Genomic DNA, 21,643 nt, shown 5'->3' on the forward strand with positions numbered 1-21,643 from the left:
AAACTGAGGCACAATGAAATTAAGTAACTGAACCCAAATCCCACAGACAGTAAATGACTGAATTTTAATCTGGGCAGTTTGGCTCCAGACTCAATATTCCTAACCACTATAAAATAATATTTCCTTTTAGGCATAAATATTTATTGAACTGATTACACTTACACCTAGAATAAATATAAAAGGCAATGAGGATTCTGTATTTGGAAAAGTCAACCCGGAGTTTCCATTCTAAATGTAGGTATCAATTCACATAGAACAAGGGGTGGTAGGTAACATGTTTACTTTTCTGCCTCACAAATTATCTCAACGTAATATACATCATTTATACCTTTTCCAGTTCCACTACCTTTTTTCTTACATAGTAAAGCTACTTCTAAAGAAGTAACATAATGAAACACATGCTAAAATTTACTACAATTTACCCTTAAGTTGGAAAACAATAACAGATCAATCGAATATAATACTATATAAAAATTATTCTTACCCCAGCTTTTAGTAAATTCCATGTATAATCTATGGCACAAATGGCACCTGTTCTTCCACAGCCTGCACTATAAATATAAAGTTTGAAAGAACAATTTGATTTTTGTCATAAAATAACTGTAAAATAAATGTGGATGAACATGTTAATTTTCAGTAGCAAAAAAAATCATTTAAGAAACCTGACAATATTCTACTGTTTTAGTAAACAAATCATAACTTAAAGTATATGCATGGCAAACATCTTAAACATTAGTATTTACATCCTGTTTTTATTTAATTTAGGGAACTTCTAACATTTGGAGAATACCTAAGTGATTCACAGATTATCTAGTAGCTTTTAATTTGGAAATCTAATTCTATCTCAGAAAATCCTGTCTAGCCAACATAATAACTTGAGAGAAATTTATTTTACATCCAATATGGCTCTGGTGCCTTAGAGGAGGAAACAGTACACCATGTCAATCTGCAAAAGGTACAGAAAAGATGAGGAATACCACAAGCCCTAGAAATTGGTTTGAACACTAGCCGTGATTTCAGCAGAACAAAGATGAGTGACTCACTCATTTCCTAAAGAACTAATAGAACCCAGAGAATGTTAAGTGAAATTCTGCAGGGTTTTTTTTTTTTTTTTTTAAACATGACAAAGGTACATCAGAGCAACTGCTCTCAACTAGAGGGAGATAGGAGATGTGCATCTCAGGACTGGGAATCACTCTTGAGTAACTGAAGACATTACTGACATCACCAGTGTAGTTTTTAGACAGAAAAAACGTTGAGTAGCATTTTAATGCATATTTTGGAAACTTTAGAGTTTGTCAAGCATGTCATATAAGATTTCTTGATAAAATAAATCTATCAGCACTTAGTATAATTTTTAAAAAGCTCTTAATAATCCATAATATTAATTTTTAACTGTTGATACATTTATCAATTCCTCACATCAAAACATTTCTGGAATACTGCATTGAGTTACTAGGGGTTAAATGACATATATTTAAAATCTGATGGTTAAAAGTGTGACTAAGGTTAGGGTTAGGGTTAGGGTTGCCAAAATTCAAAAACAGATCTGAGTATATGTAAGTATTACATAATGGTGGAGTCTCCCATGAAAGGGTAAAGACTAGCCCATTCAATAAATGATACAGGGAAAGTGAGCCTAACAAGAGCAAAACCTGGATTCGTACTTCATACCTTAATCATAAAAAAATTCCAGATGGATTAGAAATAGGTTTACAAAAAAACCTACAGAAGTGCTAAAAAGATAGTTTATGTATTACTATTACAGAAGGACTCTCTAAGGACTCTCTAAGCATCTCAATGGACAGAACTCATAAATGACGATTCACAACTCTGACTACATAACAACTTAAAATTTATGCGTGGCAAAAGATTGGCAGAATAAAAATCACTTAAAAACCGTGCTACTTACAACATGACTATAAGTTAACAACCTCAATATACAAAGATAAATGAAGAATTTATAACATAATTGTTAAGAGATAAACTCCTACTATGAAATAACTGGCAAAGTATATAAACAAGCAATTGACAAAAGAATATAAACAACCAAGAAAAAAAAGAAAAGGGAGCCTGGGTGGTTCAGTTGGTTAAGCAACTGCCTTCAGCTCAGGTCATGATCCTGGAGTCCCGGGATCGAGTCCTGCATCGGGCTCCCTGCTTGGCAGGAAGGCTGCTTCTCCCTCTGACCCTCCCTGCCTTCATGCTCTCTCTTACTCTCTCTCAAATAAATAAATCAAATCTTTAAAAAAAAAAAAAAAGGTAGCCTGTCATGCAGGCATTAAATCAAACAAGATAACTGTATTGGGGAGAGTACAGGAACACAGCCACGCCACAAAGTAATTATAATTAACATTAGCTTTATGGGTAACAAAATTTAAAATATGTATTAAAAGCATGACTTAGAAATTACATTTGCTTATATCTATGCCAATCAAGTAATTATAGATGTGCTCAAAGATTGCACCATGAAAACAGCCACTTGGACATTTAAACTATTGTTTAAAATAGATGAAAAAGGGGATGCAGGGTGGCTCAGTCTGTTAAGCATCTGCCTTTGGCTCAGGTCATGATCCCAGGGTCCTGGAATCAAGCCCCACATCGGGCTCCCTGCTCCGTGAGGAGTCTGCTTCTCCCTCTGCCTGTTGCGTACTCCCTGCTTGTGCACTCTCGCTCTCTCTGACAAATAAAGAAATAAAATCTTTTAAAATAAATAAATGTTTTAAAAAGTTAAAATAAAATAGATATAAAAGGATGGGGAGGGGAAGTAAATGCCAAAGAATGAAAGTTAAATATAAAATATAGGGTAGTCATAATTCATTGCAGAAAGAACAGTTACATGATTTAGAAAAAAATGTACACAATTATATTACATGGGGAAACATTCTTTAAATACTAAGCACACATACACTGTGTGGACACACACTGCAGGACATATAGTGAAACTTTAACAATGAGCACCTCTACTGGAATTGTGAGTGACTTCTTCCTTTTACGTATGTGTTTTCTAAGTCACTACAGTTAAGATACTATTTTGGGCTATTTAAAAATATTAAATGGTCTACTTCATTTTTTAAATGAAAACCTTCCTATCGAATTGGATTTATGAACTATGTACACTGGGCAACACAGAACAAAAAATGATTGTGATGAATCTGTGAAGAAGTTAAGTCAAAGCAGTTTTCTATAATTAGATTTTTCTCTTCTTAAAACAGTCAACTACTTAATTAAATCGTCAACTAACCACTGAATTAACTATAGAAAAATATTTTTTAATTAACCAAGTTGTCGACTGATTCCCACATGTCCATCAGCATGTCACCTTTTTGGCCCATAAATAAAAAGCAGCCTTTCCAATTCACTAATAAGCATTACAATCAGACATACTGGATAAGAAAAACAAAGATAGGTATTCTGTCGCCATTAAAAAAATCTCTGAACTCTTTAAACAGTTAATTTCTGAGTCTCAGAAATTTCATTCACTCTTTATAGCAAATGTGAATGCAGATACAAGTCACTTAAAGAAACTGATAGCAGTTTTATGAAATATGTACTATATTTCTAAGTCTTTTAGAAGAAATATAACTTAATTAAAAATTAAGAGAAGAAAAACTGCCTCAGGATTCAGATAGGTTTTCTATTTGGAAACCAATATAATGACCTATCTCACTTGGCAATCCTAAAAATTAGGTTTTAAAATATCAAACATCACCCATATTATAATGCCACTTATATTTCAAAGTATTTAAATATTTGGAAAATTCTTTTGTACCTGCAATGAATACAAATAGGCACATCTTCATGTTCTTGGTATTTCCTCATTAAGCTTATCATGTCCAGAATAGAATCAAATGATGTGGGAACATCATGGTCTGGCCAGTTCACATAATGAAACTGATACAGCCTACGCGATTCCTTCAAGAATAACAGAAATTCAGCAGTTATAAAAAGATACTACACATTTTAAAGCACACAGAAAAGCTGCCTGTCTGTCATTCGTAAGATATTTATGTGGTATTTAACAATGCTTTAAAAAAAGAAATGATAACTACATTTATTGATTCTCATATACCAAATATTGATATAAGGGCTTCACATATAAAAATTATTTATTCTCCACATGATGGTATGAGGAAGGTACTGTCAATACTATCCAGATTTTATAGGTAAGGAAATCGAGACAGAAAGATTAAATAACTTGCCTAATGTTTCACATCAAGTGACAAATGCGGGATCTGAACCCAGGCACCTCCAGAGTATGCACTTTAACCCTTACACTATGCATATTCTTTAAGTAATCCACAGTTAATGTTTGAGCAATACAGACTTGTATTTAAATCTTTGTAATTAGAAGACTAATAGAATGTTTAAACTGAAAAAGAAAATTAGAAACTAACTTGTCTAGCCCCAATCCATTTCCTTATTTTAGATCAATGTATGTCTCAAAGTATGGAGTGCTGGAACCATGTCTACTTGTAAACCAGAAGGTAGGAGGTATAAGTTTGTTTACAAATGTAATAGTTGAGGAAGACTGATACACTTGATGACTATGTTTAATTTTTCATAATGCTTTCAAAAATTAAAATAATAAAAATACAGAGATCGAGGGAGAAGCCAATAGCATTCTCTAAGGTCCATCAGATTTTCTTCGATTTCTTCCTAGAAAATTAACATTTTTATATTGATCTGACACACTAAAGTCAAAGGCCTCAAGTAAGAATTAGATATATATCTAAACGAAAACTTAGCTTTGATGGTGGTTTGTTTCTAAAAAAGTTGTAAACTAGCAAAAGTGGGTAATAATTTTATAAACAATGCTATAATCTGCTAACTGTAATAGAGGAAAAATATTTGCAGCAAAGAACCAAATATTCCAAATATAGTAAATTTAATTTAGTAAAACTGTTTTAAAAGTTAAAATTTGTATTACTTTATCTAATTTGATAAGCTTATAGCTAAAAATAAAACGTTACACTCTGATTTTCTTCATTATCTTACATAAGAGAAATAATTAACAAACTTCCTTAACTATGCAAGATAAGATGGCATACAATTTATGTATCTTCTCTTTAAAAACTATCCTTAGAAACCATCTCTAAAATGGAAAATACTTACATTTTGAAATTCAAGTAAGAGTGTCCTAATGAAGTAGTCTGTTCTTGCTTGTTCAGCTTCCTAAAATAAAGGAAAACACTTGTGAGTCTGTGAGAACACTGAAACAAAGACAAACACACCAAAACAAACAATAACCTTGTATTTAAAGCCCACAATATAAAATTAACCATTAAAACTCCAGGTATAAAACTCCTGGTCATTACAAAAACAACCATTCTAGGGCACCTGGGTGGCTCATTCGGTTAAGCATCAGACTCTTGATTTTGGCTCAAGTCATGATCTCAAGAGTTGTGATATCAAGACCTGCAATAGACTGCGTGCTGGGTGTAGAGCTGGGTGTGGGATTCTCTCTCTCCCTCTGCCCTCCCCTCCCACCCCGTGTTCTCTCTGTCCAAAACAAACAAAAACCATTCTAAAAGTCACCAAGTTGTTTATCTAAGTTCTACTTACAGTTTAAAAACAAAAACCCAGAAGTCGCTGTTAACCAATTACTTAACCAGGAGTCTGTCATGCATGGTTGCAAAGTTATAGCCACCCCCAGAATTACATAAGAGAAGTAATACAAAATGTACAATGCTCAGTACCCACTACCACCTTCAACTATTTTATCTTTCCCTAAAGCCTGATTTACCTACCTGACACTCACCTCTCAGTTCATTGGATGTAAACTTGGGAAGGAAGAATATGCACTCATAAAATTTCAAATTACTATTTTGGTTGATGACAATATAACCACTTTAAAAGTCTCTTACTATCATTTGTCAAAGTATCAGAATGAAGCCAATGTATGTTTGTCCCTTAGGAAACTATTCTTTCTGCTTTGTATACAAAACCACATATAATCTAGGGCAGTGACTGTCAAGAACAGGATATGGTGTTTTTTAATAAAAAGAATATTCAATAATATTCCTACTTTAATTTTTTAAGTCACAGCAGTTCATTTTGAACTTTTCAAATAACATTAAGAGGAAGTGTGTTTCTACTTTCAACAACAAAAAAAAACGAGTACGGGTGAAAACACTGGTCCCAAAATTTTTCTTTTCTTTTTTTTTTTTTTAAATTTGATTTTATTATTATTTTTTAAGTAATCTCTACACCCAGTGTGGGGCTTGAATTTACAATCCTAAAATCAAAAGTTGCACACTCCACAAACTGAGCCAGCCAGGAGCCCCTGGACTTAACTTTTTCTTCCTAAGAAAGGCTAAATAGCAAATATTTTTGTCAATGTGGACCATAAAGTCTTTTGTCTACTAAACTTTGCTATTGTGATAAGCAAATACATAAATTAATGGACATGGTTGTATTCTATTAAATATCTACAAAACAAGCAGCAGGTTAGACTGACCTATGCACAGTGTGTCAACATCTGATCTAAGAGGTTAAATGCAGCAACATGTGACTGAGTTCCTCCTAGGTAGTCCTCCCTCTCCCACCAATACTTTACCCTCTTTCTCATCCCCAAACCAAGACAGCTTCTGATACTGTCTTTTCTCAGTCTCAAAAACTGAATGTTAAGTAGTCAAGTCATTTACTATGGTCATTACCACCAACCTGCTTTCTAATTATAAGCTAAATTTTTGGGGGGCACCTGGGTGGCTCAGTGGGTTAAGCCTCTACCTTCAGGTCAGGTCATGATGGCAGAGTCCTGGGATCGAGCCCCGCACTGGGCTTTCTGCTCAGCGGGGAGCCTGCTTCCCCTTCTCCCTCTGCCTGTCTCTCTGCCTAGATCTGCCTTGTGATCTCTCTGTCAAATAAACAAATATAAAAAAAAAAAAAACTAAAATTTTTTTTAGATTTATTTATTTGAGAGAGAGAGAGAGAGTACACAGGCGGAGAGGGAGAGGTGAAAGAGAGAATTCCAAACAGACTCCCCACTGAGTGTGGGAGGCCAACTTGGGGCTCACTGCTACAACCCTGAGACCATGACCTGAGCTAAAATCAAGAGTCAGACCCTTAATCGACTGAGCCATCCAGGTGCCCCTATACACTTGATTTTTTGTTTACATCAGTGATAACAAATCCTGAGTTGTTGGAAATAGCCACAAGACATACAAATTACTTTCCATTTGAAATCTTTAAGAATTTAGAACTTAAGAATTTAAGAATAAGAACTGTTTTTTTAGCATGGCTCAATCCCATTATTGGTAAGTCAAAGCAGCTACTGCTAATCAAATCAAACCTCTCATAGGGCCTTTTCAAATTATCTTTTAGTTCAATTTAAGAAATCACCCAAAAAAGCCAATTCAAGCTTTTCCAAATGATAATCTATTTCTTTCTTTCCTCTAGTCATTATTTTATTTTATTTTTTTTTTAAAGATTTTATTTATTTGACAGACAGAGATCACAGGTAGGCAGAGAGGCAGACAGAGAGAGAGGAAGGGAAGCAGGCTCCCTGCTGAGCAGAGAGCCCGATGCGGGGCTTGATCCCAGGACCCTGGGATCATGACCTGAGCCGAAGGCAGAGGCTTTAACCCACTGAGCCACCCAGGCACCCCTAGTCATTATTTTAAATGTTGTTTACTATTCTTGAACCCCAACTCTTCAGAAATTTCAACTCATTTAGTTGTTGAATGTTAAGCAATATTTGTTTTTAGTAGAAATGTAACATATAGTAGATACCTTATTATATTTAACCTTACAAATGCTCAATACAACTATATTGCACAGAAAATAGGTTTCCTCAACTGTCCAGGAACTTGACATTATAGAATACTTTATGGATTGCTGAGGAAGGAGGTGTTGCCTCACAGAAATACACAATGTGGTACGTATTATTTTTATCCATTCTAACTAACAGGAAATGCAATGGGTTTTTAAAATTTTATGTTTAACCCAGTTAATTCTAACCAGGACTTCAGAATACTGGCTACTTATTAAATCCAGGCAATTCTTCATGTTCCTGTGAATGTGTTTTTGGATGAGATTAAGATTTAAATCAGTGGACTTTTGAGTAGAGCAGACTGCCTCTATAGTGGGGGTGGCCCTCATCCAATCAGGGCCTGAACAGAATAAAAGGACCAGTCTTGCCCAGATGACAGAATTCTTTAATATACTACTTTCATTTGCAACACTGGCTCTTCCTGGTTCTACAGCAGACTGTCTTTAAACTGGAAACGAGTATTAGTCTTTCTGGGTCTCTAGCCTGCCTGCCTTTAGACTAGAACCACTACCTAATAGCCTCCTAGTTTCGGGTTACTGGTCTTCAGACTGGAACTAAAGCATCAACTTTCCTGGGTCTCCAGTTTGGTTGACCACCCTGTGGACCTTGGACTTACCAGCCTCCATGATCCTGTGAGCCAATTCCTTATAATAAATCTTTTCTCTTTATATATATGCCTATCTTACTGGTTCTATTTCTCTAGAAAACCCTAATACAGGGAAGTTATTTAATTTTCATTTACGTTGTCATAAATTTTGAGTTTGAGTAAGCAAGACAACATATTTCTTTCAAGGTGATTAAGAAAGATGCCATTGAGTATAATATTAAAAGCAAATTGTTGGTTCTATTCTAAAGCTCACTTGTGTTTCTCTTTTTTGCTTTTCCTTCATTAATTTTGTTTTCTAATTCATTTTCTCAGTTTTAGAACTTGAATTTAGTTTAGTTAGCTTTAGAACTTGAATTTAGATAGTTTTAGTTTTAGTTAGTTTTAGAACTTGAATTTAGCTCATTTCCAGAGCTTATTAAATAGGTGTATATTTTAAGTTTCATAATTAATTATCTGCCATATAAGATCAATCTTTACTCCTAGGACAGCAGTTCTCAAAACCATCTTTGTATATAATTACAAAAATTCTGGATAGCAAAACAAACATGAAAGATTAACATGATACACTATACTTCAGTCATCAAAGGTCTTTCCCATTTCAGTTTGAAACTTTATGCCAATCACCTTGAGATTAAGAGTCACATGCTTCACTGATTGAGCCCGCCAGGTACCTCAACTTTAACACCAATTTCCAAATAGATCACTCAAAACATAGCTAGGCTGCCCTATTTTCACTTTATATACATAAACATTTATTATCGACTTATATACAAAGACTAACAGAAAATTAACACAATAAAGTAAAAGGAAATTACACATTTATGAAGCCATTTTCAAAGCTTTTAAATTTAAAAGCAGTATAAAAACAAACACTATTATTTTTTTGAAGATTTATATATTTAAGAGAGACAGCAGGAGGAGGAGCAGGAGAGGGAGATAGAGAATTCTCAAGCAGACTCCCTGCCCAGCATGAAGCTTGACCTGGGGCTCAATCTCAAGATCCTGAAATTATGACATGGGGCCAAAATCAAGAGTTGGCCACTAACTGACTAAGCCACCCAGACACCACCAAAAACAAACATTATTATTAATATAGTAATACATATTTGTTATAATTAAGTGTACATGGAAATATTGGAAATGCTTGGCTTATATAAAACTGGCCTCATACCATATTATAATTATTTATCAGTCTAGCATCCCAATTTTCTTTTTTTTTTTTAAGATTTTGTTTATTTGACAGACAGAGAGATCACAAGTAGGCAGGGCAGTAGGCAAAGAGAGAAGGGGAAGCAGGCTCCCTACTGAGCAGACAGCCCAATGCGGGGCTTGATCCCAGGACCCCGAGACCATGACCTGAGCCGAAGGCAGAGGTTTAACCCACTGGGCCACCCAGGTGCCCCTAGCATCCCAGTTTTCTGAATAATATATACATAACTAAGTACTTACACAAGAAATTTTAAATGGTGCAAACATTATAGGTTCTTCTCCATACAAAGGCCAATAGCGTTCACATTTTTTCTGTTGTACAAAAAAAGAAAAAAAAAAGCCAGTAAGTAATCCATATGGTAGTTTTTCCTGAACTTCTATAAATATTTTGTGCCCTAGTGTTCAGCTTGTTGCTCTTCCCAGAAAACAGAAAAACTGACATTAGTAGGCAAAGTGTTAGAAGAGCTTAGCCTTACCCAACTGTTCTTAAAGGTAAGCTACTATTTGCTTTCTAAGATTACTCATAAGAACTTTATTAATATAAATGTCTAAGCTGTTCACTGCTATCTGCTTGGTCAACAGAGTAGATTCCGAAGATCCTCCTCTAGAAAAGAAACACTGCTTTAAAAAAACAAAGTGCCTGGTACAAGGAAGTCTGTTTAGTATAAAGGCTGCCAGGCAAGTTTTAATGCTTGTAAAATGACAATCTCTATAACATCTAGCCAAATTCCCATTAGGTGTAAAATCTGTGGGATAGTAGAAAAGAACACTCTACTTGCTATAAGAAGAATTTCCCAAGTTGTAACTAAGTAAGGAATGTATTGGTATTTATATTCTGAGTATAAACTAATAAACAATTGACACCAAAAACTATGTGCTAAACATCATACACTGAATAATCTATAATCATATTATCACAGTCATTTCAGAGATGAGGAAACTATAGCACCAAGGTGAAAATGCTAGTAAAGTGTAGGTTTATTTGATTTCATTACTTATGTCCTTCCATTAGGTCTTATTCTAGGTCAAAATCAAAGTCAAGCTTATCAAATAAATTCATAGGTCCTAATTCACTGACAATTTACCACTAACAAAATACTATGATCACAAAATCTTTAGCTTCAAAAATTCTGTACTCAATATGACCTTTTTCCATCAAGTATTACTACTGAAATACAAGTGGCAAATATTAACAGAATGAAAGGAGAAATGAATCCTAAACCTTAACAGTAACTTGAAAAAACAGTAGGAGAGTGCAATTTAAATTTTCTAATACAAATAATTAATAATACTGGTATTGAAGTACATCCTGTCAATTCTTAAACGGATAACCTAATTTACTGGCATATGTATTTTCTAATCTTAGACTGTTAATTTTCTATCCAATATTATGTGATACTCCTACTACTGGTAAAGGATTTAATGAGGAATGACAAAAATTATTAGTTAAAATAAGGTTTCCCAATGATTTATATATTACAATGTCTCACATAACTAAAAGATGCACTACTTTGCTTTATGCAATATATCCTTTACTGAAAAAAAATTTAACAAGAATTTTTACAACTTTTTTGCCAGAGGGGAGGTGGGTGAAGGGATGGGTGAAACAGATTTTAAAAAACTTTACTTTAACTAATGTACCACATTAGTATAAGGAAAATTGAAATCATCACATAATTTGTTTCTAAGTCTGATGTGTGTGTCACATTTACAGAAGACTACACTTGTTTTATTTAACATCTATTCTCTGTAAATATATTAGCACCTCCAACATTAAAAACTTAGTTGGTCTTGAAGCTGCAGGAGATCACAATGGTTTTAAAACTAATTTTACTTGCACAGAGTATAAAAATACCAATGATAAAAATTTCAGATTAAGGAATTTTGTTCTCTTTGCTTTTGAAGACAGTATGAACAAACAAAAAAACATAATGGTACTCTCAGACAGAAAAATCAGAATATTCCAGCTATAAACTGATATAATTAATCAAAATTATTTTATTGAACTCATTTTCATTTGCTCAATTTAATTCCTATTTTAAAATACCTCTCTACTTTAGTCCATAGTGTTCTACTTACAACAATCATTAAACATCAAAAGACTAACGATAGAGTATCTATTATTTTAAGTGTGTCGTAAAACATACCTATGATATATAAAAAAAAAAAGCTTATGCGATTTTTAGAGATGATGATGTTTCTTTTATCAAGTAAAACCAGTATCAGAACATAAAAAAGAAGTATCTACTTTAACTACTTGGGCTCAGAATATCACAAAGGACTGGAACTATATATCCCTAGAAATGAAATGATAAAAACGATCCTCCACAATTATTTTAAGTGTTATTAGGTATACATACCCTTCCCATCTCAAATTCTCGACAGGCCATCACAATGATCTAAAAAGAAATGAGAGATGGGATGAGATGAAGACTGTATCAATTAAACACAATTTTACTTTTAAAATAAAATACGAATTCTAAGAATTACTTTTTACTGAGTGTAATTACACCTAGCCTGTCAAAAAAAGTAGTTTTAATATTAAAAGTAGGAACTAAAGAAATGATCAAAATCACACCTTGTAATCAAGGATTAACTATATAACAACAAATTAAATTGGCTTCAATTATCATAATGTATTTAATTTGAATTAAATTTTATGATCCTTATAGACTGGCCTCTGACTTTTGAAATTACATTAAAATATCACTTTTAGGATATTTACCCAAATAGCACTACGAAATATTTTAAATACACTTAATAAAATTATCTGAAGGCTGAATACATTTAATACTGTCTTTAAACAAAAAGGTTATTAGATTTGCTTCTTTATCCCAACATTTTATAATGTAATGTTTCAAACACATAGCAAAGTTGAAATAGTCCTTTTTTTTTTTTAAGATTTTATTTATTTGTCAAAGAGACAGAGTACAGGCAGAGGCAGAGGGAGATGCAGGCTCCCCACGGAGTAAGAAGCCCAATGTGGGACTCGATCCCAGGACGCTGGAATGACCTGAGCCAAAGGCAGCTGCTTAACTGACTGAGCCACCCAGGCGTCTGGCAAAGTTGAAATAGTCTTAACAGTAAACACTACACAGCTATCATCTATATTCTACCATTAACACTTCACTCTTTTTCTATCACATAGCTATCCCTGTATCCATCTAACTTGGTAGATATCTTAACAGTTACTGACTGATGAAAAGATTTAAAGTATTATCATACTCTCCCCTTAAAATATTTCAACTAATTTGTGAGAATTGAATGAAACATCCTAGACTTCAGTTTCGGTCTTTTTAGTAAACATAAATTATAATTAGCACATCATTATAGCTAAAAAGTCTTCTCACCCTTTATTCAGTAAAACATTTCCTATGTCATCACATGTAATAATTGTCAAAACAGATTATGAAAAGTAAATTACTTACTACGACATTGTACTCCCATATCATCCTCCAAAAATCTATTACTGTATTTGCTAAAGGTCCTTGGGTTGCCACGTATGCTTTTGGCCCATAAACACCCTAAAATGGTTAAAAGGAAATTTCATATTTATTACAATTACCAAAAGTATTTCCTTACCTAATTTTAAGGTTTCAATTTTATTAGTAATACTCCTCTTTTCACCTTAAGTATTTCCAAATAATATACTGATTTTGTGTATTTATTAGAAATGGCACACAGAATTGATCATTGAACTGCCTTCTGCTAATTTACAAATTATTATTTCCCTGGCTTCAAAAAAAAAAAAAAAAGCCCCAATACCTAGTCACCAAAGCTAACTAGACAGAAACAAAAAGCATGCTTTGATTCTAAAAATAACAGTAAAACTACCTAATAGTTCTTTCTTAGCTAGATTCTTCCATAGCTACCTTCAATTATTTACACAACTTAAAAGGTTTTTGGGGTGTCTACTATATATATATATCTAATAACAAACCTGGGAATACACTAAATAAGACAGCAGACTAAAATACTAAACTAGCACATAATTAAATCACATGATAGATCAGTGTTACTAAGTAGAATTAAAAACTGGAGCTTTTTTTGGTTTTTAAAGATTTTATATTTAAGTAATCTCTATACCCAATGCAGCGCTCAAACTTACAACCCTGAGATCAAGAGCTACATCCTTCATTGACTGAGCCAGCCAGGTGCCCCACAAAACTAGAACTTTTAACAATGTCCTTATAAAAAGAATACTAACATTGACAACATCTGAAACAGCAAACCACCTACATATTAGTTTTTGTTTAACTTCTTATTCTTAATTTGGGGTTTTGTCATAATTTTAATTAAATTGATTTTGTTGGGGGGGTATTTGAAACCATGATGGTTTAATGTTGCTATGGGTAATATTAATTTTACCATGTAACTTGTACCACTCGTAATATTTCTGTCAACTAAATATTTTTTTTAAATTTTATTTATTTATTCAACAGAGAGAAACACAGCTAGAGAGAGGGAACACAAGTAGGAGGAGTGGGAGAAGGAGAAGCAGGCTTCCTACTGAGCAGGAAGCCCGATGCAGGGCTCAATCCCAGGGCCCTGGGATCATGACCCGAGCTGAAGACAGAGGCCTAACGACTGAGCCACCCAGGCACCCCAACAAAAAAAATTTTTTTAAAGATTTTATTTATTTCACAGAGAGTAGGCAGAGAGGCAGGCGGAGAGAGAGGAGGAAGCAGGCTCCCTGACGAGCAGAGAGCCCCATGCAGCCCTCGATCACAGGACCCGAACTGAAGGCAGAGGCTTTAACCCACTGAGTCACCCAGGCGCCCCCCCCAACAAAATATTTCTTTAAAAGTATCTGTAGGGGCGCCTGGGTGGCTCAGTGGGTTAAGCTTCTGCCTTCGGCTCAGGTCATGATCCCAGGATCCAGCCCCGCATCAGGCTCTCTGCTCAGCAGGGAGCCTGCTCCCTCCCCCCGCCCCCGCCTGCCTTTCTGCCTACTTGTGATCTCTCTCTCTCTGTCAAATAAATAAATAAAATCTTAAAAAAAAAAAAAGTATCTGTAAATACCATATATAAAAGAATTGAAATTATACTGTCATTCAAAGACCCAGAATAACTAATGGAACAAAGCAGTTTTTATTTAATCAAGTAGCAGTTTCAATCTGTATATTGGTAACTACTATGCAAGAACTTGACTGCTTTCGATATAAGAGTATCCAAAAATGGTTATCTACATAAATGCTGTATTTAATCTTGTATTCAGTTGGGTTGTCACTCGAAACACAGTGACAATTTTCAAAAAGTTTTAATCTAAATTTATATTCTATAATTTTAAATCAGTATTACTCAGTAATTCCAGCCCTGATAATTTATCCCAAGAAATTATTCAAAAGAATAACAAGGTTCACTGCAATATTACCATCAAGAAAATTGGAAACGACCTATATAGTTCAAAAACAAGGAATAACCAGGTATGTACATTTGTGTATATAAACCAAAGGGACAATGGAGAAGATGATTTATCAAATGGTAAACTGTTTATAAGCCTTCAATGTTAAAAAAAGGAAAGAAAAGAAAAAATGGAAAGCAATCTCAACTATCATGAAACTAAGCAAAACTCTTTCTTTATGAATAAGGTTAGATGAAAGGAAGAAAACCACATAGAGTCAGGGCTGTGATCTTTTTGTTTTGTCTTTGCTACTGGTATAATATTTAGGCAACTTAAAAAACTTTAATAAAAACTAGTATGTAGGAGGACATTAAGTAGGGCAGAGAAACATCATTTAAAGTTAATACATACCTTAATAAAATTTGCATTGATATAGTCTGAATCTTGAGAAGGAGTCTTTAAAGTCAACTTAACTCGGCTGTGATCAACTACAAGAAAAAAAAAAGGATTTCATAAATTACATCCTATTGGTAAACATGTGTTTTCTAATAAACTATATAACTTGAAAATATTTTTTTGAAGAACAATTTCTAACATCATATTTATAGAAAATAGGTCTATAAAAACAAAAATCTGATGACGCAAAGCTGTGTTTTAAAGCTATAATCAGAATAATCTCAGGAACTCTTTTAATACACAAATTCCTGGGCATCGTCCCAGGTTTGCTAGACAAGAGCCCAGGGCTGCAGTTTTTTAACAAACATACGAGGTAGTGGACACTAACCACTAATGCACAAGTTCATCTGCCAAAATTCCTTTTTTTTTTTTTAAGATTTTATTTTTATTTATTTGATAGAGATCACAAATAGGCAGAGAGGCAGGCAGAGAGAGAGAGAGAGAGAGAGAGAGAGGAAGGGAAGCAGGCTCCCTGCTGAGCAGAGAACCCGATGCGGGGCTCGATCCCAGGACCCTAGGATCATGACCTGAGCTGAAGGTAGAGGCTTTAACCCACTGAGCCACCCAGGCGCCCCATCATTTGCCAAAATTCTTAGTAGGAAATGCAGCTTTCATGTTTCACAAAAAATTACAAAAATTGAGTAAATTATGACAAATGAAGTAAGATGATGCATAAAAAGTGCTAAACACTGCACTTGGTAATAATATATATTATTAGGTAATACCAAATTAAGGTTAAAAAAAATCTTTACCAAAAAGTTCAAAAAATATAGGGTTAGGCGTCTGCCTTCAGGTGGGGTCGTGATCCCAGGATCCTGGAATCCAGCCCTGTATCAGGTTCCTTGCTCAGGGTGGGGCCTGATTTTCCCTCTCCCTCTGCTGCTCCCCCCGTTTGTCCTCTCTCCCACTATTTCTCCTCCTGTCAAATAAATAAAATCTTTAAAATATACACATATAAATTTCATTAGTTTTATAAATTTGCAATTTTATTTTTTTCAAATAAAATATGTATATGATTTTTAAAAATCAGATTTTAAAGAAAGGCCTTTTTTTTTTTTTTTAAGATTTTATTTATTTGACAGAGAGAAATCACAAGAGAGGCAGGCAGAGAGAGAGAGGAATGGAAGCAGGCTCTCCACTGGGCAGAGAGCCCGATGCGGGACTCGATCCCAGGACCCTGAGATAATGACCTGAGCCGAAGGCAGCGGCTTAACCCACTGAGCCACCCAGGAGCCCCCCCCCTTTTTTTTTTTTTTTTAGTTTAAGCAGGCTCCACGCATAGCATGGAGCCCAGTGTGGGACTTGAACTCACAACTCTGAGACCAAGACCTTAGCTGAGATCAAGTCAAATACCTAACCAACTGAGCCACCTAGGCACATTTTAAAGAAAGGAATAAAATGAAAAGTAATCTTCCCCTGTCCTTGAAGTCCAGGTATCTCTTTCCCAACAAAGACACTATTAGGGTTCTTTTTCCCTTCCAGAAGTAATTTTATGCATATACCTACATTCTTTGAAAACTATGCAAATGCAATCATCCCATTCTCTGTTATTTCACTTTTTAGTTAATCCTATATCCTGGAACTCTTCCTAGAGCTAATATAATACAGGTCTATCTCATTCACATGTTACATAAAGTACACTGTATGGGTGTTTGTTATTTATTTAACCAGCTACAGTACCGATGGCCCATTTTTTCCTATTAAAACCTACCACACTAAACACTGCTGTACATGTATCTGTTTTCACTGTGGTATAACCTAAGTTCCTAACAGAAAAAATGCTACTTGCCTTCTAAAAGTTGTATACTAACTTACACAATACAAATGCCATTTGTAAGAGTGACTGGGTATTATACTTTTTAATAGGTGACATTCTAAAAAGAAAAAATAATTAGACATGTATCTCTTGAACTATGCAAGTGGTCACACATTTTCATACAGTTACTGATTATTGAGGTTTCTTTTACCATATACTACTTCTTTATATCCTTTACACATTTTTACCTATGTCTATGTTTTTCTACCAATTTATATGAAAAAAGAAAAATCAGTCTTTAGTCATAAGTAATGCAAATAGTTTTGTTTCAGTTTGTGTTCTTAAAATTTTTTTTCTCTTTCCAGGATCCCACATTACATATAGTTATTATTTCTCCTTAGTTTGTTCCAGTCTACAAAAGTTGCCTTTTTTTTTAATGACTGGAATGAGGCTTATGAATTTTTAGCAAGAATACCAGGGAATGATGACGTGTCCTTCTCAGTGAAAAGACACACCAAGGGGTTTATGATGTCAATTTCATATTATTTGTGATATTAATCCTGAATACTTGGTTAATATGGTGTTACCTGGTTGTTTCCCACTATAAAGTTACTATCTTTCCATTTGTAGTAATAAATATTTAGGGGGAGATACTTTGAGCCTATGAAATCCTAAAGCAGTAGGACTACCTAATATTCACAGGTATCTAGATTAGAAAGAACCACAGCATTTAATATATAAGATGCCATTATCATATTATGGTCCTGTCTAATCCAGGGATGATGAATATTAAAGGCAATTAGGGCAGAAAAAGACAAATACAGAAACAGTAACAGACATGAATAAAACTTTTTAGCAAACCCTTCAAAGTCAACTAATGAATAACTAATTTGTCAATGACTCAAGTTTTATACATTAGTACTAAGGCCCAGTTCTGCTGATTTTATTAATTTTTGGTGAAATCTTCGAGGATTTGTAGGAAGAGATACAGAAGACATAGTAGCCTCCGATTAAAATCATGTATCTCTTTTCCGTGTTTTCAGAAAAGAGAATGTTTGTATGTTTATCAATGCTCTGTTTCTTATCTCACTTGATCTTCTGGTAAATGGGAATATTTAGTAGTTAGGATAATGACAGTTAAGTAACTACACGAAGCTTCCTCTCACCATTGTTTACCAGTAACAAGGAGTCCCAATTAACTACCCTTATTCATGTGGCATATTAGTCTCCAGTAAAAGTATCTCAAACATAGGACCCTGTACAATAGTTGGTTTACCACTGGATCCTCAGTAAATGTTTCTGGGGATTGTGAACCCAAATGAGAACAGTGGCTCCCAAATGATAGTCAATACTGGTATCAGGCTGTTATATCCATGCTGATAATTTTTTTTTTTTAAAGATTTTATTTATTTACTTGACAGAGAGATCACAAGTAGGAAGAGAGGCAGGCAGAGAGAGAGAGGAAGAAGAAGACTCCCTGCTGAGCAGAGAGCCTTACGTGGGACTGGATCCCAGGACCCTGAGATCATGACCTGAGCCGAAGGCAGAGGCTTAACCACTGAGCCACCCAGGTGCCCCCATGCTGTTAATTTTTTAAAAATATTCCATGATGAAAATTTTATGCATACACAAAAATAACAAACTAAATCCCCATATAACCATTACCCTGTTTTAATAATTTCAACATTTTTTTATTCAAATTCCAGTTAATTAACATACAGTGTAATATTAAATAATTTCAACATTTTGCCAGTCTTATTTCGTCTGTTTCTAATCATAACACCTGGAGAGCTATAAAAGCAAATTAAAATACAAGACTTCTAAGTACCATGTTCTTTTTTTTTTTTTTAGATTTTATTTATTTGACAGAGAGAGAGAAAGAGAACACAAGTAAGCAGAGCAGCAGGCAGAGGGAGAGAGAGAAGCAGGCTCTCTGCTGAGCAGGGAGCCCGATGCGGGTCTCGATCCCAGGACCCTGGAATCATGACCTGAGCCGAAGGCAGACACTCAACCAACTGAGCTGCCCAGGTGCCCCCTGAGTACCATATTATGTAAGAAGTTTGATTCAGTAAGTTCAAGATGGGGCAAAAAAAATGGCTTATTTTAAACTCTAAACCACAAATTTTATAGTCACTGCTTTATACTAAATAATCATAGTGTATTATTGATAATTTTAAAAACCAATGTTAGGTTGTTTATATAACATAACACATGATCACATGTATTTTCAGTTTTTCATTGGTGCTCCTATGAAGCATAAACATGTGTATAACTTAAAGAGTATTAAAGAAATGAAAACAATCATTCCTCTCCATGGTTTTGCTGACTGCCTCTAAAATCTCCCAAGAATCCAACTCCAAACAGATAAAACCTTGAAGACTGGCCACACAGGAGGCTCTCTGAGCAGCGACGCCCACCACCCCCCCAAACAAACATCAACAACCTATGGCAACAAAAAGAAAATATTTAGATACTGTCATCTCCAAAGAAACTGAAACTTCCTATTGATTAAATCCTAGGTCTCAGGGGAAAAACAGGAATCTTCATAATTAAATTATAGTACACATATTACACTGATTCATCACTTCTAAAGGCTAGCCAGCTTGACTTTAGTCCTCTTAGCAAACAAAGCACAGATCATTCTTGACAAAGAGCACTAGATATTTTTTAACTCTGGAACTGGCATCAGTATTCTAGTATAAAATAAATCAAATCTCTAAGATAGCTCTAGAAAAACCTATATAATCTTTGAACAATGATGAAACCACTTTTAATGGAGCAGAAGCAAAAAGTCTGCTCTTGGCTATTTCAACACTGTAGCAGAGTTTCTAACTAGCAAAACAAGGCAAAAGAGGCATTCAGATTGGAAAGGAAGTAGTAAAACTGTCATTATTTGGAGATAAAATGGCTCAGTATGTAAAAAAAAAATCCTAAAGGATCCATTAAAAACTACTAAACTAATAAATGACTTCAGGAAGGTCACTAGATTTTTAAAAAATCAATACAAAAATACAACTTGTATTTCTATGTGTTAGTAATAAAGAATTTGAGAATAAAATAACTTCATTCAGGGGCACTGGGTGGCTCATTTGGTTAAGTATCTGCCTTCGACTCAGGTCATGATCTCAGGGTCCTGGGATGGCGCCCCACATGGGGTTGCCTGCTCAGTGGGGAGTCTACTTTTACCTCTCCCTCTGCCTCTCCCCCAGCTGTGCACTCTCTCTCTCACAAATAAAATTTTTTAAAAAAATTGTTCATTCCGATAAAGAATTTAAAAAATAAATATAGGACTTGTGCACTGAAAACTATAAAACACTGCTGAGAGAAATTAAATATTTAAATAAATGGAGAGACACAATTCATGACATAGATTGAACAATCAATATGGTTTAAGATGGCTATTCTTCCCAAGTTGATCCATAGATTCAATGCAATCCTTATTAAAATACCATTAGGGTTTTTTGCAGAAATTGACAAGCTGATCCCACAATTTATATGCAAATATAAAGGAACCAAAACAACCAAATATGGGGTGCCTGGGTGGCTCAGTGGGTTAACCCCCTGCCTTCAGCTCAGGTCATGATCTCAGGGTCCTGGGATTGAGCCCTGCGTCAGGCTCTCTACTCGGCAGGTAGCCTGCTTCCCCCTCTCTCTGCCTCCCTCTCTGCCTACTTGTTGATCTCTATATCTCTCTCTGTCAAATAAATAAATAAAATCTTGGGACACCTGGGTGGCTCAGTTGGTTAAGCCGCTACCTTCAGCTCAGGTCATGATCCCAGGGTCCTGGGATCGAGTCCCGCATCGGGCTCCTTGCTCGGCGGGGAGCCTGCTTCTCTCGCTGCTTCTGCCTGCCTCTCTGCCTGCTTGTGTGTACTCTCTCTCTGGCAAATAAATAAAAATAAAAAAAAAAAATAAATAAATAACAATAATAATAATAAAATCTTAAAAAAGAAAACCCGAAATAAATTAAAAAAAAAAAAAAAAACACAGTTGAGAACTTAACATTTCTTGCCTTTAAAACTTACTACAGGGGTGCCTGGGTGGCTCAGTGGGTTAGGCCTCTGCCTTCTGCTCAGGTCATGATCTCAGGGTTCTGGGATCAAGTCCTGCATCAGGCTCCCTGCTCAGCAGGGAGTCTGCTTCTGCCTCTCTCTGCCTGCCTCTCTGCCTACTTGTGATCTCTGTCTGCCAGATAAATAAATAAAATCTTTATATTAAAAAAACTTACTATAAAGTTACCATAATGAAGACAGTATGATACTGGCTTAAGAATACAACAATGTAGGGGCACCTGGGTGGGTCAGTGGTTAAAGCCTCTGCCTTCAGCTCAGGTCATGATCCCAGGGTCCTGGGATCAAGCCCCGTATCGGGCTCTCTGCTGAGTGGGGAGCCTGCTTCTCCCCTCTCTCTGCCTGCCTCTGCCTTCTTGTGATCTCTGTCTGTCAAATGAATAAATAAAATCTTAAAAAAAAAAAAAAAAGAATACAACAGTGTAGT

The 21,643-nt window shown here is 34.9% G+C and overlaps 1 protein-coding gene across 2 annotated transcripts in view; it reads right to left on the minus strand.

The window, feature by feature from the left end:
- Positions 1 to 21,643, minus strand: part of PTPN12 (protein tyrosine phosphatase non-receptor type 12) — a 90,116-nt gene that overhangs the window by 24,386 nt on the left and 44,087 nt on the right. For both annotated transcript variants that reach the window (XM_046021220.1, XM_046021219.1), the window contains exons 3-9: positions 15,346 to 15,422; positions 13,019 to 13,114; positions 11,951 to 11,989; positions 9,831 to 9,902; positions 5,116 to 5,175; positions 3,773 to 3,915; positions 485 to 551 (exon numbers count right to left, since the gene is read on the minus strand). In XM_046021220.1, the coding sequence (XP_045877176.1) occupies positions 485 to 551; positions 3,773 to 3,915; positions 5,116 to 5,175; positions 9,831 to 9,902; positions 11,951 to 11,989; positions 13,019 to 13,114; positions 15,346 to 15,422 (554 nt within the window). The remainder of the gene's footprint in view (positions 1 to 484; positions 552 to 3,772; positions 3,916 to 5,115; positions 5,176 to 9,830; positions 9,903 to 11,950; positions 11,990 to 13,018; positions 13,115 to 15,345; positions 15,423 to 21,643) is intronic.

The sequence above is a fragment of the Meles meles genome, chromosome 10 (genome assembly GCF_922984935.1).
Source record: "Meles meles chromosome 10, mMelMel3.1 paternal haplotype, whole genome shotgun sequence".
Lineage (NCBI taxonomy): Eukaryota > Metazoa > Chordata > Mammalia > Carnivora > Mustelidae > Meles > Meles meles.